Raw genomic sequence first — 14,786 nt, forward strand, 5'->3', positions numbered from 1 at the left:
AAATCTACTTTGGATCAGATTGAATATTTTTTTAAAGATCAATAAAATATATATTTATTAATAATTTAAATGTAAATGTTGTCTTTTCGCCAAAAAAAAAGAAATTATGGGATGCTCTGAAATTCAGTCAAGTGATAGTTTCCTCAAATTCCTTGCAGTACATAAATGATTTTATTGCAGGACACAGTTACTACATGATTTATTAATGAAACAGCTTAGTTTGGAAGCTTTGTTTGGAGATCCAGGCAGTATAAATTACCTTCTAGCTATTGAGAGATAAGTACTGGAGCCTTGGAGGAGAGATTTCTTAAATTGACCCACTTCAAGTAGTAATTTATAAAATATTTGTGACCTGATTTCCATTTTGTTAGTGGAAGAGGGCATCAAATAATCTTTGGTGTATGGCCTTGAAAAAAATGTGTTCTTGAAACTAACATGATGTTCTAATAATCTGAAAATTAGATCTTTTACATACAGTATTGTGATTATAAAAAATGGAAGCACTGTTTCATAAGCTCTTCAACTGTTAAAGGCAACTAACATTGTTATAAGATGGAAAGACAGGATGGAAAAAGGGACTTTTCTTCCAGTTTTACAGCTGTTCTCTTCCGTTTATCCCCACCGGCTGTTATCATTTCTTTTTGACCTATTGGTTCCTTCTTAAAAGAAAACCATGTGTTATTCTTTGTCCAAGTCCAAAGTTAGGCATAGCTGAACAGAAAGCTTAGACATTGCCATCTAGTGGATTTGCTCTTGTTGGAATTATTTAATTTGTTTCTGTGTCTTTCTCCCCCGCCTCCAGTGTGGATTCTTTAAACGCTCTAGGTACGACGATAGTGTTCCCCGATACCATGCTGTAAGGATCCGGAAAGAGGAGCGAGAGATCCAAGATGAAAAATATAATGATAACCTTGAAAAAAAACAGTGGATCACAAGGTGGAATGAAAATGAAAGCTACTCCTAGGGGAGCCAAAAAAGCTTCACAGTACCCAAACTGCTTTTTTTTTTTTTTCCCCAACCCAGAAATTCAAATGGATTGAAAAGCCTGTTCAATACCTGAATATAGATTTCAGACAGACTACACACAGTACAAGCCTACAGTTTTAACTGTGGACATTGTTCTGTAGCCTGAGGCTCCTGTTTTGCACGGCCAATATGAAGGCTGTTGGAATGGATTTTTCTTTAACTGCCTTAATTTAATGTTCCGGGTTGCCTTTGTTTTTGGTGTGACTGACTTACCTGTGCTGGGGAAGGACCTGCCACATCCTCTTGATGGTATAGCTGGAAGAAGCCACCACAACCACTGCGCCAACAGAGTGACCGTCCTGACCTCGGCACCACCTCTGCAAATGTTCTTCTCGCGGGACCAGAGAACCTACAAGTCAACTGTCCTGTGTTACAAGACTATGCCGCCAGGGTAGCTGGGTTCAGTTTAAAGTGCTCCCATAAATTAAGTGTGCAATAGAAGGTGATGCCGCCATCCTGCCATCTTTTTCCATTTCCTAGATGTGTGAATACCTGCTCACACCAAATACACAGGTTTAATTCCCCTTTCACTAAAACACACAGGCATAACAGATTTGAATGCTAGTTATACTTATTTGTATATGGTATTTATTTTTCTTTTTTACAAACCATTTTTTTATTGACTAACAGGCCAAAGATTCTCCAGTTTACCCTTCAGGTTGGATTAAGCAATCAGAATTAGAACACGAGAGGTCGTTGATTGGACCTAAATTATTGACTGCCTAAAGAAAACAGTAATTCTTTATAAATGTATCAGAGTTGTTATACTTTACAGATAAGTTTAAGTTATTAAAACATCTCCCTTCGTGGCAGCCGTCACCCCCTCCCTCCAGACCCAAAACATTTAAGAAATAGGATTTAACGGTAAGATGTTTAATTCTTAAAGACAGCAGATATTTTTTAGTTTAGAACCCTGTGTGATATTTCTGAATTTCATGCTATAACTTTCAGGAACTCTTGGAAATGATGGGATTGTTTGTTGGACTTTAGTGCAGTTTAGTCACTGCTGAAAATACTGTATATTCAGGACTTGAAAGAAACGGTGAGTACCTAGGGTGGACCCAAACCGATCCAGCGTAAGACTACTGAATACCTGATAACCAAAAGTCAGAACATCGTGGCTTTGACATTTTTAAATGTTACTGAAAGCATTTAATCAGTGAGTTGATGTTCTGTTTTTTGCTTTGTTTCCTCTCCTGTCTGCATCCCCCAAAAGACTTTGACTACTCTAAAAAAGAACTTTAAATTGTTTAGTTTTAAAGATGAAGGGGAGGGAGGAGGAAGATATTATTATATAATACCTTCAATAGAGATTGAATAGATACGAAAACTAAATTTTAAAAAATCACTGTACTTCAAAATGTTAAGTTATATGGGGCGCAACAGCAAACAGGTGCTAATTTGTTTGGCTATAGTGTAAGCAGCATCTCAGAATCTTTTTTTTTTTTTTTTTTTTTTTTTTTGCGGTATGCGGGCCTCTCACTGTTGTGGCCTCTCCCGTTGCGGAGCACAGGCTCCAGACACGCAGGCTCAGCGGCCATGGCTCACAGGCCCAGCCGCTCTGCGGCATGTGGGATCCTCCCGGACCGGGGCACGAACCCGTGTCCCCTGCATCGGCAGGCGGACTCTCAGCCACTGCGCCACCAGGGAAGCCCTCAGAATCTTTTAAAAGAACAAAATACAGCTACGTGTGCCATTGTTGCTTTGGAGTTTTAATTTTTTTTTCTTTTCAGAAATATTGTGCCCTTAAGATACTAGTTGTACTTTGGAATTTTCAAAACAAAAATAGTTTTATAAGTGATATTTTGTTTACAAAGATTTCTCTAAAACAGGTCATAACAGTGTTTAAAATCTCAGTTTCTTGCTTAGGTAACTTGCAACCTAGTGCACTGGCGTATAGGTTGCTCAGAAGCTGATATTTTGAAAGTGTTTATAGACCTTTGTTATAAAAGTGAATGTCCTAAAAGGGGGGGGGGGTGGGTACAAGGGTGGTTCAACAACAAAAGAAGCAAGAATGTAGTGGTGTTTAAATTTATAGTTATTAAAAATGTCATCTCAAGTCAAGTCACTGGTCTGTTTGCATTTGATACATTTTTATACTAACTAGCATTGTAAAATTATTTCATGATTAGAAAAACACCTGTGGATATTTGTAAAAAAGTGTGAAATAAATTTTTTTATGAAAGTGTTCATTGCTTAGTAACACAGCATTGTATATGTGAAATTATAAATAATGTGAATTGCCTTTTTATTTCATCAAACTAAACTGTAAAGTTTTTCGTGTTTTTATTTATATGGGACACTAAGAATAATGTCACATCAGCCAAAGATATTAGTGCCCCCCCAAAATGCAATGTAAATGTGATTGATGGGGTTTTTTCCCCCCTTTTGGCTCTACTGTTCAGTTGAGAATATTTTCAAAAGAAAATGATCTTAAAGGTGGTTTGTTCAAGATACCTACAAATTGGGAGATGTCTGTATGTGTTGATTCATTTGCTTCAAAGGCTTATGATGCCTGTGAAGGATAGCACGTCATTTAGCAATGATACCATGGCATGAAGTGAAAAGTTCTTATGGCTAAGTTGCTTTCTTCTTAGAACACACTTTGGATGTGAGAGCAGGCCAGCTGTGACATGACTCATTATACTGGTCACCAAGGACTGATTTGGCAGAATTGACAGGTCAGAAAATATTTTCCTCACCAATGGATTTCGTTTAAATTTAAGCAATTTTATGAAACTTCTCTAGCTGGATTATCACAATTTAATAAATATAAGGTATGTATATAGCACCCAGACAATATAGCATGCCCTGGCCTGAATAAATTTCCAATCTAAAATGTATTATATGCCCAGGCTCTTAGGTAATAGTTTTCCATTGTACTTGGTGTAATGTGTTAAGTCTTAGCTTTCTTGGAAGATCAGACAGATGTTATCACCCAAAGAAATGAGTGATTGGCACTTTTTAGTGATAGGCCAGTGGCTGTGACCCTTTATTAGCCACAGTCCTATGGGTATACCCAGTTTAAATCACTGCAATAATGTGTAATCAACATAACTGTTAAAAGTGTCAGTAACTGTGGTTTGGCTAGGCTATGGCATAAATGCTCTCGGCTGGAGGTCGTGGCAGTGCTTTATATGACTCCTGTGATTCTATTCACTTCTCCCCCCTCATAAAATATAGGGACACCTAGGAGTGATAGTGGTATTATTACAGGGGATCCTTGGACCCGTCTGCAAACACTGACGTGTCATTGCCACAACCTCACAGTGCATCATGGCTTATGTTATGCCCTTGTGGTTCAGAATATTCTAGAATGTGGGGTTGATGTCAGTGGGGAATGCTTTAAGTTGTCCAGACCAGGGAAGTAAGGATAAGTTCTAGCCTTCTACCCTAAATGAAAACAATAAGAAGCTCATCTCTAGTACCCTAACCCACAGAAGGACAATGTGGGAAGACAGGCTGGGACTGACGGACTGTTTTGTTTTAAAAGAGGAAAGAGTGAAATGCTGTAGGTGGCTGGCTTCCACATAAATACATCCCCAGAGCTGAGAAAACAGGAATGTGGAAGGATTGTTTGATCAGCTTGGGTAGCATGAAGTAAATGATTAAAGGCAGTTCCTTGAGACCAAAGGATGGATGGTCCATCCTCTGGTTGGACTTCCGTGGTCCAGCCACGTGCACTGAGCTTCAAAGAGATGGAGCAAACAAACTGAAGAATGATTTCAGAAGACTGGCTATTGCAAAGAAGCTAGTGGGCATCTGTTCCTCCACTAGTTCCTGATTATAGTCAAATGGCGAGTAACAGTTTTCTTTCCCTTGTACCTTAAAACACAGGTTTTGCTGACTCTGACCCAGCTGTTAGACTGTGAGAGTGCTGTGTGCTAGTGGCTGAGGCCAGGTCTGCAGAGGTGTTACCAACAGACCCATCTAGGAGGGAAGTGTTATAAAGCGATTCCTGGTTAAATCCTCTATGGGTAAGTGAACTGTAAAACACAAGTCAGAGTGAGAAAACTTGTCTAGCACAGTGCAAGGTAGACCAGGCACCACAAAAGGAAAAGCTAACCGGGTAATGGTCCATGGCTATACTGGAATGAAGGAAAGCAAGTGTGATTTTTGTAGCAGTCAGCAAAGCTCAAGTGCCTCAGTCTCTTTGCCTTGACCCTGGAGCATCTCTCTGTCAGGCTGCCTGTGCCGGGGTCATGGAAATAAGCAGAGACATATCGTATTAGCAGAGGTTAGATAAAATTTCTCACACACTCTTCATTCTTTGAGAACATCCCCAAGAAATCTCAAACTACAGGGACAGAATGTGCTGCTTTTACTACCTCGAAGCCTAGCAGATAAGAATTCAGTTCAACAATAACCAGTAGATAGATTGAAGATTCTGTTATTGTCACTGTAACAGATCCTGTGATTGTAATATGGAGATGGTTAGTGTGGTTTCATCATTTTTTTCCCAATTAGAAATAAAATTTCTAGGATGTTACTAGGCTCTGGGGATACACATACAAATAAGACATGGGCTCTGACCTTTTATTGGAAGCTTATCTAAGATAACAGATGGTACTGATGAACACAGGTAAATTTACATAAGTAGCAGATTAAAAATCTTGCAACAAGGTATCAACGGTTGACACATAAGGTCAGTACCTGGTTCTGTGTGGGTAGAACTTGCCTTCAGAACAAACCCCATTCCTGGAAAATTGGAAGTAGTCATTCTCAATCTGGGCTGCTTATTTGAATTCCTAAGAAACATTTTTTAAAAGTCCTAGTGCCCAGACCTCATGTTAGACTGACTTTATCAGAATCTCTGAGGGTGGGACCCTAGGCATTAGTGCTATTTAAGGCTCCCCAGGTGACTCAAAGTGTAGCTCAGGTTGAGAGCTGCTATAGAGGTCGTTGGACGGCCTGAATATTTATGGTAAGGGGTCCGCCCTCTATGTGGAAATGCCTCATCTCTGTGTGTGGTGCTTCCAAGTAATGAGAGCTTGGAAGCTAGAGGCATATTTGCCATAAAGTAGGAGGTGACTGAACAAGAATGCGGTTGCAGTCACGACTGCCAGGGTGTGACTTAGCTCCCCCTCTTAGAAATATAACCCCGCTTAGTGACTGACATGTCTGTGCCCCAGTGTCTCCATTTGTAAAGTAAGATTGATACTAGTACCTATCTCGTGGATTTTTATAAGAAATAGATGATCAGAAAGTGCTCACTAAATGTTAGCTTTTTTTTTTTTTTTTTTTTTTTTTTGCTGTACGCGGGCCTCTCACTGTGCTCCCGTTGCGGAGCACAGGCTCCGGACGCGCAGGCTCAGCGGCCATGGCTCACGGGCCCAGCCGCTCCGCGGCATGTGGGATCTTCCTGGACCGGGGCACGAACCCGTGTCCCCTGCATCGGCAGGCGGACTCTCAACCACTGCGCCACCGGGGAAGCCCAAATGTTAGCTATTTTTATAATCACACTTGTTACATAGATTCATAAAACGTTAAAATAGGAAGGAAGCATGGAAATCTAGTTCTACTTCCTCATTTTACAGATGGGGAAACATAGTTTAACTGTCGCTGGCCTTTCGTTTCCTCACTCTCAAGGTCTATCATACTCTGTGATTTACCTGTTATAGCTACAATCTGCAAGTCCAAGTACCCGTAACTAACTAAAAAATACTGGGAGCCTAACTCTTAAACTGCTTATCAACATAGGTCATTTTGTACAACAAGAGTGACCTTACTTCTGTGTTCAATTGTTTCAAGCCCTTAATACAATGACCAAAATGTGGGTTGGGGTGGGAGCCTGCGCACAAAGTCAGTCTGTAGGCATCTTGAAATTGCTATGTACTGATTCTTCTTGATTTTTTTTTTTTTTCTGAAATGGAAGAGTGTAAAAAGAAAGGATTATTTTTTTTGAACCCTTCCTCAGTTCTTCACCCACACTGTTGATTCTTTGGTTCCCTGTAATGGGAAGGCATGTTGTAGCTTTGTTGCTTATACCTTTACTGCTACGCAGAAGAGGATGTGCTCACAGAGCCCATCTCGGGCTTGAGTTACATCACTTACAGTAGACCAAGTCTGTCATTGGAAGGACAGTTGGAACAACTCCCATTTCTCCCTCGCACATGTCACAATGCATTGACTGAAAGACCTGATAAAGTCCAAAAAAACAAAAAAACAAACAAAAAAAAAAACCGAGGCACTTTTCCCTAGGAAAGCTGGGGGTCTGTTTGATTCCATGGTGTCATCAAATTGCTAATGGAACAACTTCTAGGGCGCTTACCAAACTGAGAAAGCCACCCTGGTTAGGAAGTCTTAAATCAACAAAGTGGTTAAGAGCCGTCCTCATCACACTTTAACATGCCCGAGAATCACCTAGGGATCTTAAGATGCAGGTGCTGCTTCAGGCAGCCTGGAAAAGAGCCTGAGAGTCAACATTTCTAATGAGCTCCAGGTGCTGCAATGCTGCTGGTCCACGGATGATACGTTGGGCAGCAAGGGTCTGTGGAGTCGATCTTCATTCAAGGTTCAGGTTACTTCTCTGCCACTTCCTACTTGTGTGACCTTGGGCAAGTTTACTTACCCCTAATGGTTTAATTTCCTCATCTATAAAACGGTATATGGAGTAAGCAGGATTATAACCTAGGCCTCTAGGAAATAGACACCAATCTACTCACTTTATACAATTTCCAACCCCCTAACATCCTCAGACTTGTGGATAAAGTGCAGTCAGGGCACATTTTAGTATTTGTTATATGTGAGTCTATAGCTTCCACTGTCTTGACAGGAGAGATAACATTCATTTTAGGCTACTTCTATGGGTCATGCCTTCAAGACACCTGCCCTGCTAGAAGCAAAATCCCATTACAGTGAATCCCATTACAACTGAATGGGGAACAATCTTCCAGTTCTGGTGGCTGACCCACAGAAGCAGTGATATGTTGGTCTGGTTATAGTGACTTCTCTAAATCAGTAACAAAAGAAAAAGACTGAAGTAAGGGTCAGGCTAACTCTAAGAGTTAAGGTTTTGAATTTGACTTTTCCTTTCTCAAGCAGCAACAATTCTTCAGTTTCCCTTTGCCTGTTGCCACCACAAACAACCCAACTACTCCTGCCAGAAAACAAATGAATAAGATGCCTAAGACCATTGTGATAGATTGGCTTGCCCAACCTCTATTCCGCCCTTCTTCTAGTTAGAAGGGCTGGAAAGCTAAAAATACTTTTCCAGACTCCCTTATAGCTAGGGATTTTGCACGTGAATTAGAGTCTATGAATTACATTCCTTCATTTGAGATCTGCAAGGTGGACTCAGTGGGTGTTTCCACAGCAAACATGGTTGTGGAGGTTCAGTGTTGAGTGTCTTCTAGCTTTAAGTATCAGAAAGGATTGACTGGTGGTGGTCTCTTTTCTCCTGTTTTCGACCGTGGATTGCAGCTACAAGTATTTGTCTTCTCCTCAATTTCCAGAAATTCCCAGATGGGTCATTGTTCTAGAAATTATCCTCAGAGGCCCAGGCTAGAGCCTACTTTAGTCTATTTGGTAGACATGTAATTTCCTGAATTAATTCCCTTCATGCCAGCAATATCTAGAATGATTTCTATTTTTATGCCCTGAATTCCGACTGTTATGGTCACTCACCCAAAGAAAATGGTAAAAGATCTAGGAAATTAAAAGAAAATACATAGAGGGGATGTAACTGCCTTCTTCTAGCTAATGCTGGATTCAGAATACTTTTATTGCTTTTAAGATCAACCTGATTCTCCAAGATATATGTCACATCAAGGTGAATCTTGTTTCTTTTTTCTAAATCTCCTCTAAAAGAGGGTAGAAATGTGTATGCACATTATCTGACCTAAATAATCTGGAAATGAAGGGAATAAAAATAGAGAAAAAAATCATTATCCTGTGAGAGAATGTCACATTTCATGGATTGAATGTCTCCATTAAATCCCAGTGTTTAATAAGAAAACACATTACCAGTCTGCAGAACATGGAAATAATGTGTTGTTTCTTTACCTGCCCAGCATCCCTTCAGATGAAAGAATCTGCTGTTTCCCTTTCTTCTAATTCAGTCCCTGATGTTGGATAGGTATAGGTGTGTGTGTACCACCTCTCCACACCTACTTCCAGTTTCCAGGGCTGGAAACATGGCCCCAGCCTGGCCAGAGTCAATCCTAGTGTTTTTCTAGAGCAATGAGGGGTGCTCACTACTGAGCTTTTGCCCATCAGGGACTAAAGCCTGCTGCTACTCTGTCCATCTCTAAAATAATGCAGGGAGTCAGTCTTGTGAAGCTTGTGAAGCTTCACAAGAAACCCCAACACCAAGAATAGCAGAGCTGAAATATGGGAGGAAGAAAGAGGAAGAGGAGGGCAGGACACACTCTGATGCTTTGGATGTACCACTCAAAGAATTTTTCAGTGACTTGAGAAAAAAATGGTCTTTTATTTAAAGAAGTTTGAACTAGGTTTTCTGTACTTGAGTCTGAAAGAGTCCTGCTTAATACAAAGTAAAATCCGTCAACCCTAACGCATCTCTAGAAGGATTATCAAAAGAAGACATAGTTATTCTGAACTTCCTTTCCTTAGATGGTTTATCCAGTGAGCTTCTCCCACCTTTCCCTTTAGCTTCAAGCACACTATACCTCCTGCTTCACACACACAAAAAACGCAAATTATTGTATAAGGATTTTCTCAATTTCCTGACTAGATTTGAGCCCTGGTCTGATTTAACACACAATGTTTTCTCCACTAGGCTATACAGCCTCAGCATTCTCTGTTAAAATAACTGCTTCATTGGTTAGTGCCTACGCCACAGAAAGAGAAATGGCTGTAATCATTAGTAAGAGTGAGGAACTTAGCCAAGGTTACCCATTTAGAAAGTGGTGGAGCCTTGATTCCAGCCCAGGTCTGCCCATATCAATGCCACACATTTCTTAAACATACTGATAACGCATCCCAATCAAAGATGTGTCCCTCCTCCCATCTAAGGCAACGCTTCCAGTCCTCCGGGACCCTATTCAGGCACTTAACCTCTCCCTCTTCTTTATATCCAGCTTGCTTCATAAGTTCCTCACCTCCAGCAGTTAGACATACTCAAGACTTTCCCATTGTAAAATATATAAATAAACCAACTCCACAGTGGCCCTTCCCAATGACTGTATTTATTTACAGTTATCATCTCTACTTCCTCATCACTGTTCTCATGAAGCCACTTGTTCCAAAGCCACCACCAACTTTTTGGTTATTAAGTCTAAAGCACACTTCTACGTTCTCATTTTACTTGACTGCTGGAGAATATTTAACAATATCGAATGCTCCCTCTTTTTTTTTTTTTTTTTTTTTTCTTCTTTTCTTGCGGTATGTGGGCCTCTCACTGTTATGGCCTCTCCCGTTGCGGAGCACAGGCTCCGGATGCGCAGGCCCAGCGGCCATGGCCCACGGGCCCAGCCGCTCCGCGGCATATGGGATCCTCCCAGACCGGGGCACGAACCCGTATCCCCTGCATCGGCAGGCGGACTCTTAACCACTGCGCCACCAGGGAGGCCCTGCTCCCTCATTTTTGAAAGCGCTTTTTCTTTGGCTTCCACTATTGTCATGCCTTAAATATTTTTGCTGTGAGGGATTGTCTCTGGCGTCCTGTACCCTCCCCAGGTGATCTCAATTCCAATTACCAGTTGCATTAGAGACAGTTTATTGTCTCCTGATATTCCTTCTAGTAAGAATTTTAAAAGGTTGCCAATGACAATGCTTTCTTATCCCTTAAAATTTTATCTTACTAAGAGCTCTAGATACATTTAGACAGATTTTAATCATCTTATTCCTTATGCATATAATAGGAAAAAGTAAGTGAAATAAATTGGTTAAGATTCTCCAAGAACTTCTTTATATTTACAGTTTGAATCTAAAATTAACCTTTAGCTCAAAATAATAAATGTCTTTTCCAAAAAAAAAGATGCAGCATTTCTTAAGAGAGCGCTTCACTCTTCAGGATTTTCTTCCAGACAGCTGATACCCAGTCTGCAAGTTTTGATGATCAAAAACATAGGCAAGGGCTTCCCTGGTGGCGCAGTGGTTGAGAGTCTGCCTGCCGATGCAGGGGACACGGGTTCGTGCCCCGGTCCGGGAAGATCCCACGTGCCGCGGAGTGGCTGGGCCCGTGAGCCATGGCCGCTGGGCCTGCGCGTCCGGAGCCTGTGCTCCGCAACGGGAGAGGCCACAACAGTGAGAGGCCTGCGTACCGAAAAAAAAAAAAAAAAAAAAGGCAATGTCAACACCTGTTCTGATAGGAATTGTAAGACCTTGTTGATTTGTGAAGTGTTAAAATGTGAAAGAAAAAAATTCTAAGTATCAGTGAGATATGGCAACTCACATTGTTCTGAAGAGGACATGGCTGTAGCTCCAAGCTTTTTACAGAATCTTAAGTTATAGTTTCCTGACAGACAGTGGGGGGCACCTCCACAGGCAGAACAAATGGAAAAGGACCTTTGAGAAAGCTTTTCAGTTGATCTCCTGAGAGTGGAGGAGGGGGCTGGAGAGGACAGCGCCCAGGAAGCAAAAGACCAGCGCCTCAGCCTTAATTCTGTGCCTTGCCCGCGGTTATTTGCAAGTTGAGGTGATGACCGTAGCCAGCTATGTGTTTTGAGGGAATCATAGCAATCATAATCCAAAGTCTCACCTAATGACTTTTTCGCTGAATTATGAATGAATGAAGGCCAACAAGCTTAGGGATTTTTTGTTTTGTTAGTTGCAGTAGCAATGATTGGTTTTTTGGGGGCTCATGGTGGGAGGAGTCACATGAACATCTTTTTTTTTTAGGGCCTCTGAAGGTCCTAATCTCAGCCTCCATACAACACACACACACACACACACACACACAACTCTTGTTTATTATTGTTCTAGCCTGTAGCACTCTCTGAGATAATCTTATATATTTATTCTCTGTCTCTTCCCCTTATCATGGAAGCCCCATGACAGTAGGGACCTGGATGTCTTGTACGATGCTGTATCCCCAGAACTTAAACTAGTGCCTGCCCAGGACACAGCATGTCGAAAGAAACATTTACAGAATGAGTGAACCCCAGAGCTAGGCAGCTAGAAACCTAAGAAGGAAAGAAATGAAAGAAAGAAAGGGAAATTGATGGTGAAACTAGAAATTTGGACGCCCTCCCCCACAACAAAATTTTAAAGAGAACAACTGTGCTGATGGCATATATAATTCAGACATCAGCAGACTACTTGCCCCCAGAATTAGCTCAAATGGCTAATTCCAGTTTGTCCAGGTCCAGAGTTCTGTCAGGTCTGTAAACTCTTAGGGGTTTTTGACCTCAGAGTCCCCATCAACCCGACCACTGCTTAGGCTCCTCAAGTGCAAATGATGCCCCCAATTCTCATGCAAAATTCACCCCTTTCACCAATTTGCACAAAGGCACAAAAGACCCAGTCTCAACCATCTTTTTCTTTTTCTAGTGAACTTTACTGAGGGTTCAGGGGGCGCTCTCATTGTGAAACAGCCTTTGCAAATGCCACCTCCCCTCCTCCTGAGCTCTGCGGAGTGGATTCCTCTCCTAGCTTCCTGCAGGGCTGTTCTGTTACTCGTTGCCTGGGGATCTCCCTCTCAACTCCAGCAGCACATCAAATACCTACACCAGATAAATACGGGGATTTCTCTAAAACAAGTCCTGGTGAACAGGATGGCCTCCACATCACTGCACAGGTAATCACTTGAATGACGGTCCTCCTTAAAGAAAGAAGGTAAGGGTAGGTAGGGGGAAATCATGCCTCAGTAAACTACCATGCATTGTTCAGAGCACAACTTCTTAGGGTGTCTGATTCTGACTCACTGTCTTTGAGCTATTTATAACTATGTAAATTGTAGGTAACTGATAATGCAAATAATTCTTGCCTATATCCATGCAAATACCTTCTGTCTGGTGGAGGTGGAGGTGGAGGGTTCCGGACTTGTAAGGGGAAAAGCCAGTTTTACAGCCCTTTACAAATTCATCTCTGTAATCCTATTTTTTGGCTTCTCCTTTGAACTAGTTGTAATACCTTTTCTGATTCCCTCATTTAATGAATGTGTTAATTAAAATTTTGGTGTGTTCATTTTATTTTTGCAGCTTTACTGAAGTATAATTGATAAAATCATAAGATGTTAAAAGTACACAATGTGATGATGTGTTCATTCTGTAGTTGCATGAAAGTCATGATTTTTATCTTTTGTTTGAAAGTTACCTTTGTAAAGCATCAGAGTTCTGGGACAGGAAATGGTAGCGTATTCAAAGGGGAAACTGAAGAGTGTGTGAAGGGACTCTTTACAGAGGTGTGGGCAAGAGTAAAGAGACAGGGATCGTGAAGCACCCCCGATTAACAGGAGAAGGAAACTGGTACCACCTCTAGGGCTCACTGGGCATGGGGAGGGAGCTGTGGCCACGCTTAAGAGGGACACAAATAATGGCCCAGCAGGAAGGGGCAGGAGAATAAATAGTCATAACTTCCCTCTTGTCCTCTGAGCCCCATGAAGCCAGAGGGTAAAGGAAACAGGGTGAACATAGTCCAGCTTGTTTCCATGATTTTCAGTCAGATCAGTCCAACAAGAATCATAAAATCTCAGTGAATTTAGAGAATCCCGCCCAAGTCTGCTATAAAGATTTTTATAGAGCCTTACATTACAATTATACTTTATATGTACATAGTTAAATAATATAGCCCTTTGGTAAAAGTTCGTAAAAGAGATACCACCCTTTGATCACTTTCTACCTTTGATCCCATATCTTACAGTCTTATGCTCCTCTGGCTCCCTCTAAAATATTTTTACTATAGTCTTAACAACCGTCATGTTAACAGATACCTGAAAAAAAATCTAATGTTCTCTCCAGTTTCTGGACCCTAAGCCTCTGACCAAGAAGTGAAAAGTTGATGTAATTTTAAATCTATTTTTATATACTCATTCTCTGTATATTGGGTGGAAGCTTGGTGAATATACTTTGGAGAAAAGAAAAGTTGGATTGGTTTCTGGGTGAAAGAACCTTGATATGATAAATCTCAAGCTTTCTGCCCGGCCTTTGTGCTTTCACACAAGTTAATGATCAGCTGAGCATCTCGACATGCTCGGGTGGAAAACAGCACAGTTGCAAATCAGGGCTGAGGAAGCTGAATAAAACTGCATGATAGTGTGAGAAGAATTTAGAGCTCAAGGAGTGATCTGGAAGGAAGGGGAGAAGAAGGAAGGCAAACGACTGGAGGCTGCAGCAGAATCGCAGAGTAGTTGAGGGACTATTTTAAGGATGGCTAATATTCCATTGTAAATTGTTTTCTACCAAATCTTTGGTAAAGTTGGCTTCATGCAAAACATGTATGTGAGTGGTTCTGATCAAACCGTAATAAGGAAATAACTTTTAAAAATCACCAGTAATGATAAAAAAAAAAAATAGAGGGCATTTGAGTGTTTAGTATGTCCTGGGCATTGTGCTAACACAGATGGCTAAACTATCTATGTTACAGTCACCCCCAGTGACACAGATATTATACCCTCTTTTTAGGTAAGGAGGCTGAGGCTCAGAGAGGTCAAGTAACTCACCCAAGGCCACATAGCCAGTTTACGAAAGAGCCAGGATTTGACACCAGAATCCAGTCTCTTTTCATAGCACCAATTGCTTCCTAATCATCCTCCCCACAGTGTCCTTAGAAAGCTGTCCTCCAGACTCTAACAGTCATTGACAAGAACCCCCTCCTCCTCTAAGGTTGCCCATTTCACAGTCAAAGGGCTGTAACCA

General features: G+C 41.2%; 1 protein-coding gene across 2 annotated transcripts in view; it reads left to right on the forward strand.

Moving 5' to 3' along the window:
• The window catches only part of ITGA6 (integrin subunit alpha 6), a 78,010-nt gene extending 74,806 nt beyond the window's left edge, over window positions 1-3,204 (forward strand). The window contains exon 25 of one of the 2 annotated variants that reach the window (XM_060106030.1): window positions 803-3,204. In XM_060106030.1, the coding sequence (XP_059962013.1) occupies window positions 803-964 (162 nt within the window). In that variant the 3' untranslated portion in view covers window positions 965-3,204. The remainder of the gene's footprint in view (window positions 1-802) is intronic. The other variant, XM_060106029.1, reaches the window with a different exon arrangement.
• Window positions 3,205-14,786: the final 11,582 nt, after the last annotated feature.

The sequence above is a fragment of the Mesoplodon densirostris genome, chromosome 8 (assembly GCF_025265405.1).
Source record: "Mesoplodon densirostris isolate mMesDen1 chromosome 8, mMesDen1 primary haplotype, whole genome shotgun sequence".
NCBI lineage: Eukaryota > Metazoa > Chordata > Mammalia > Artiodactyla > Ziphiidae > Mesoplodon > Mesoplodon densirostris.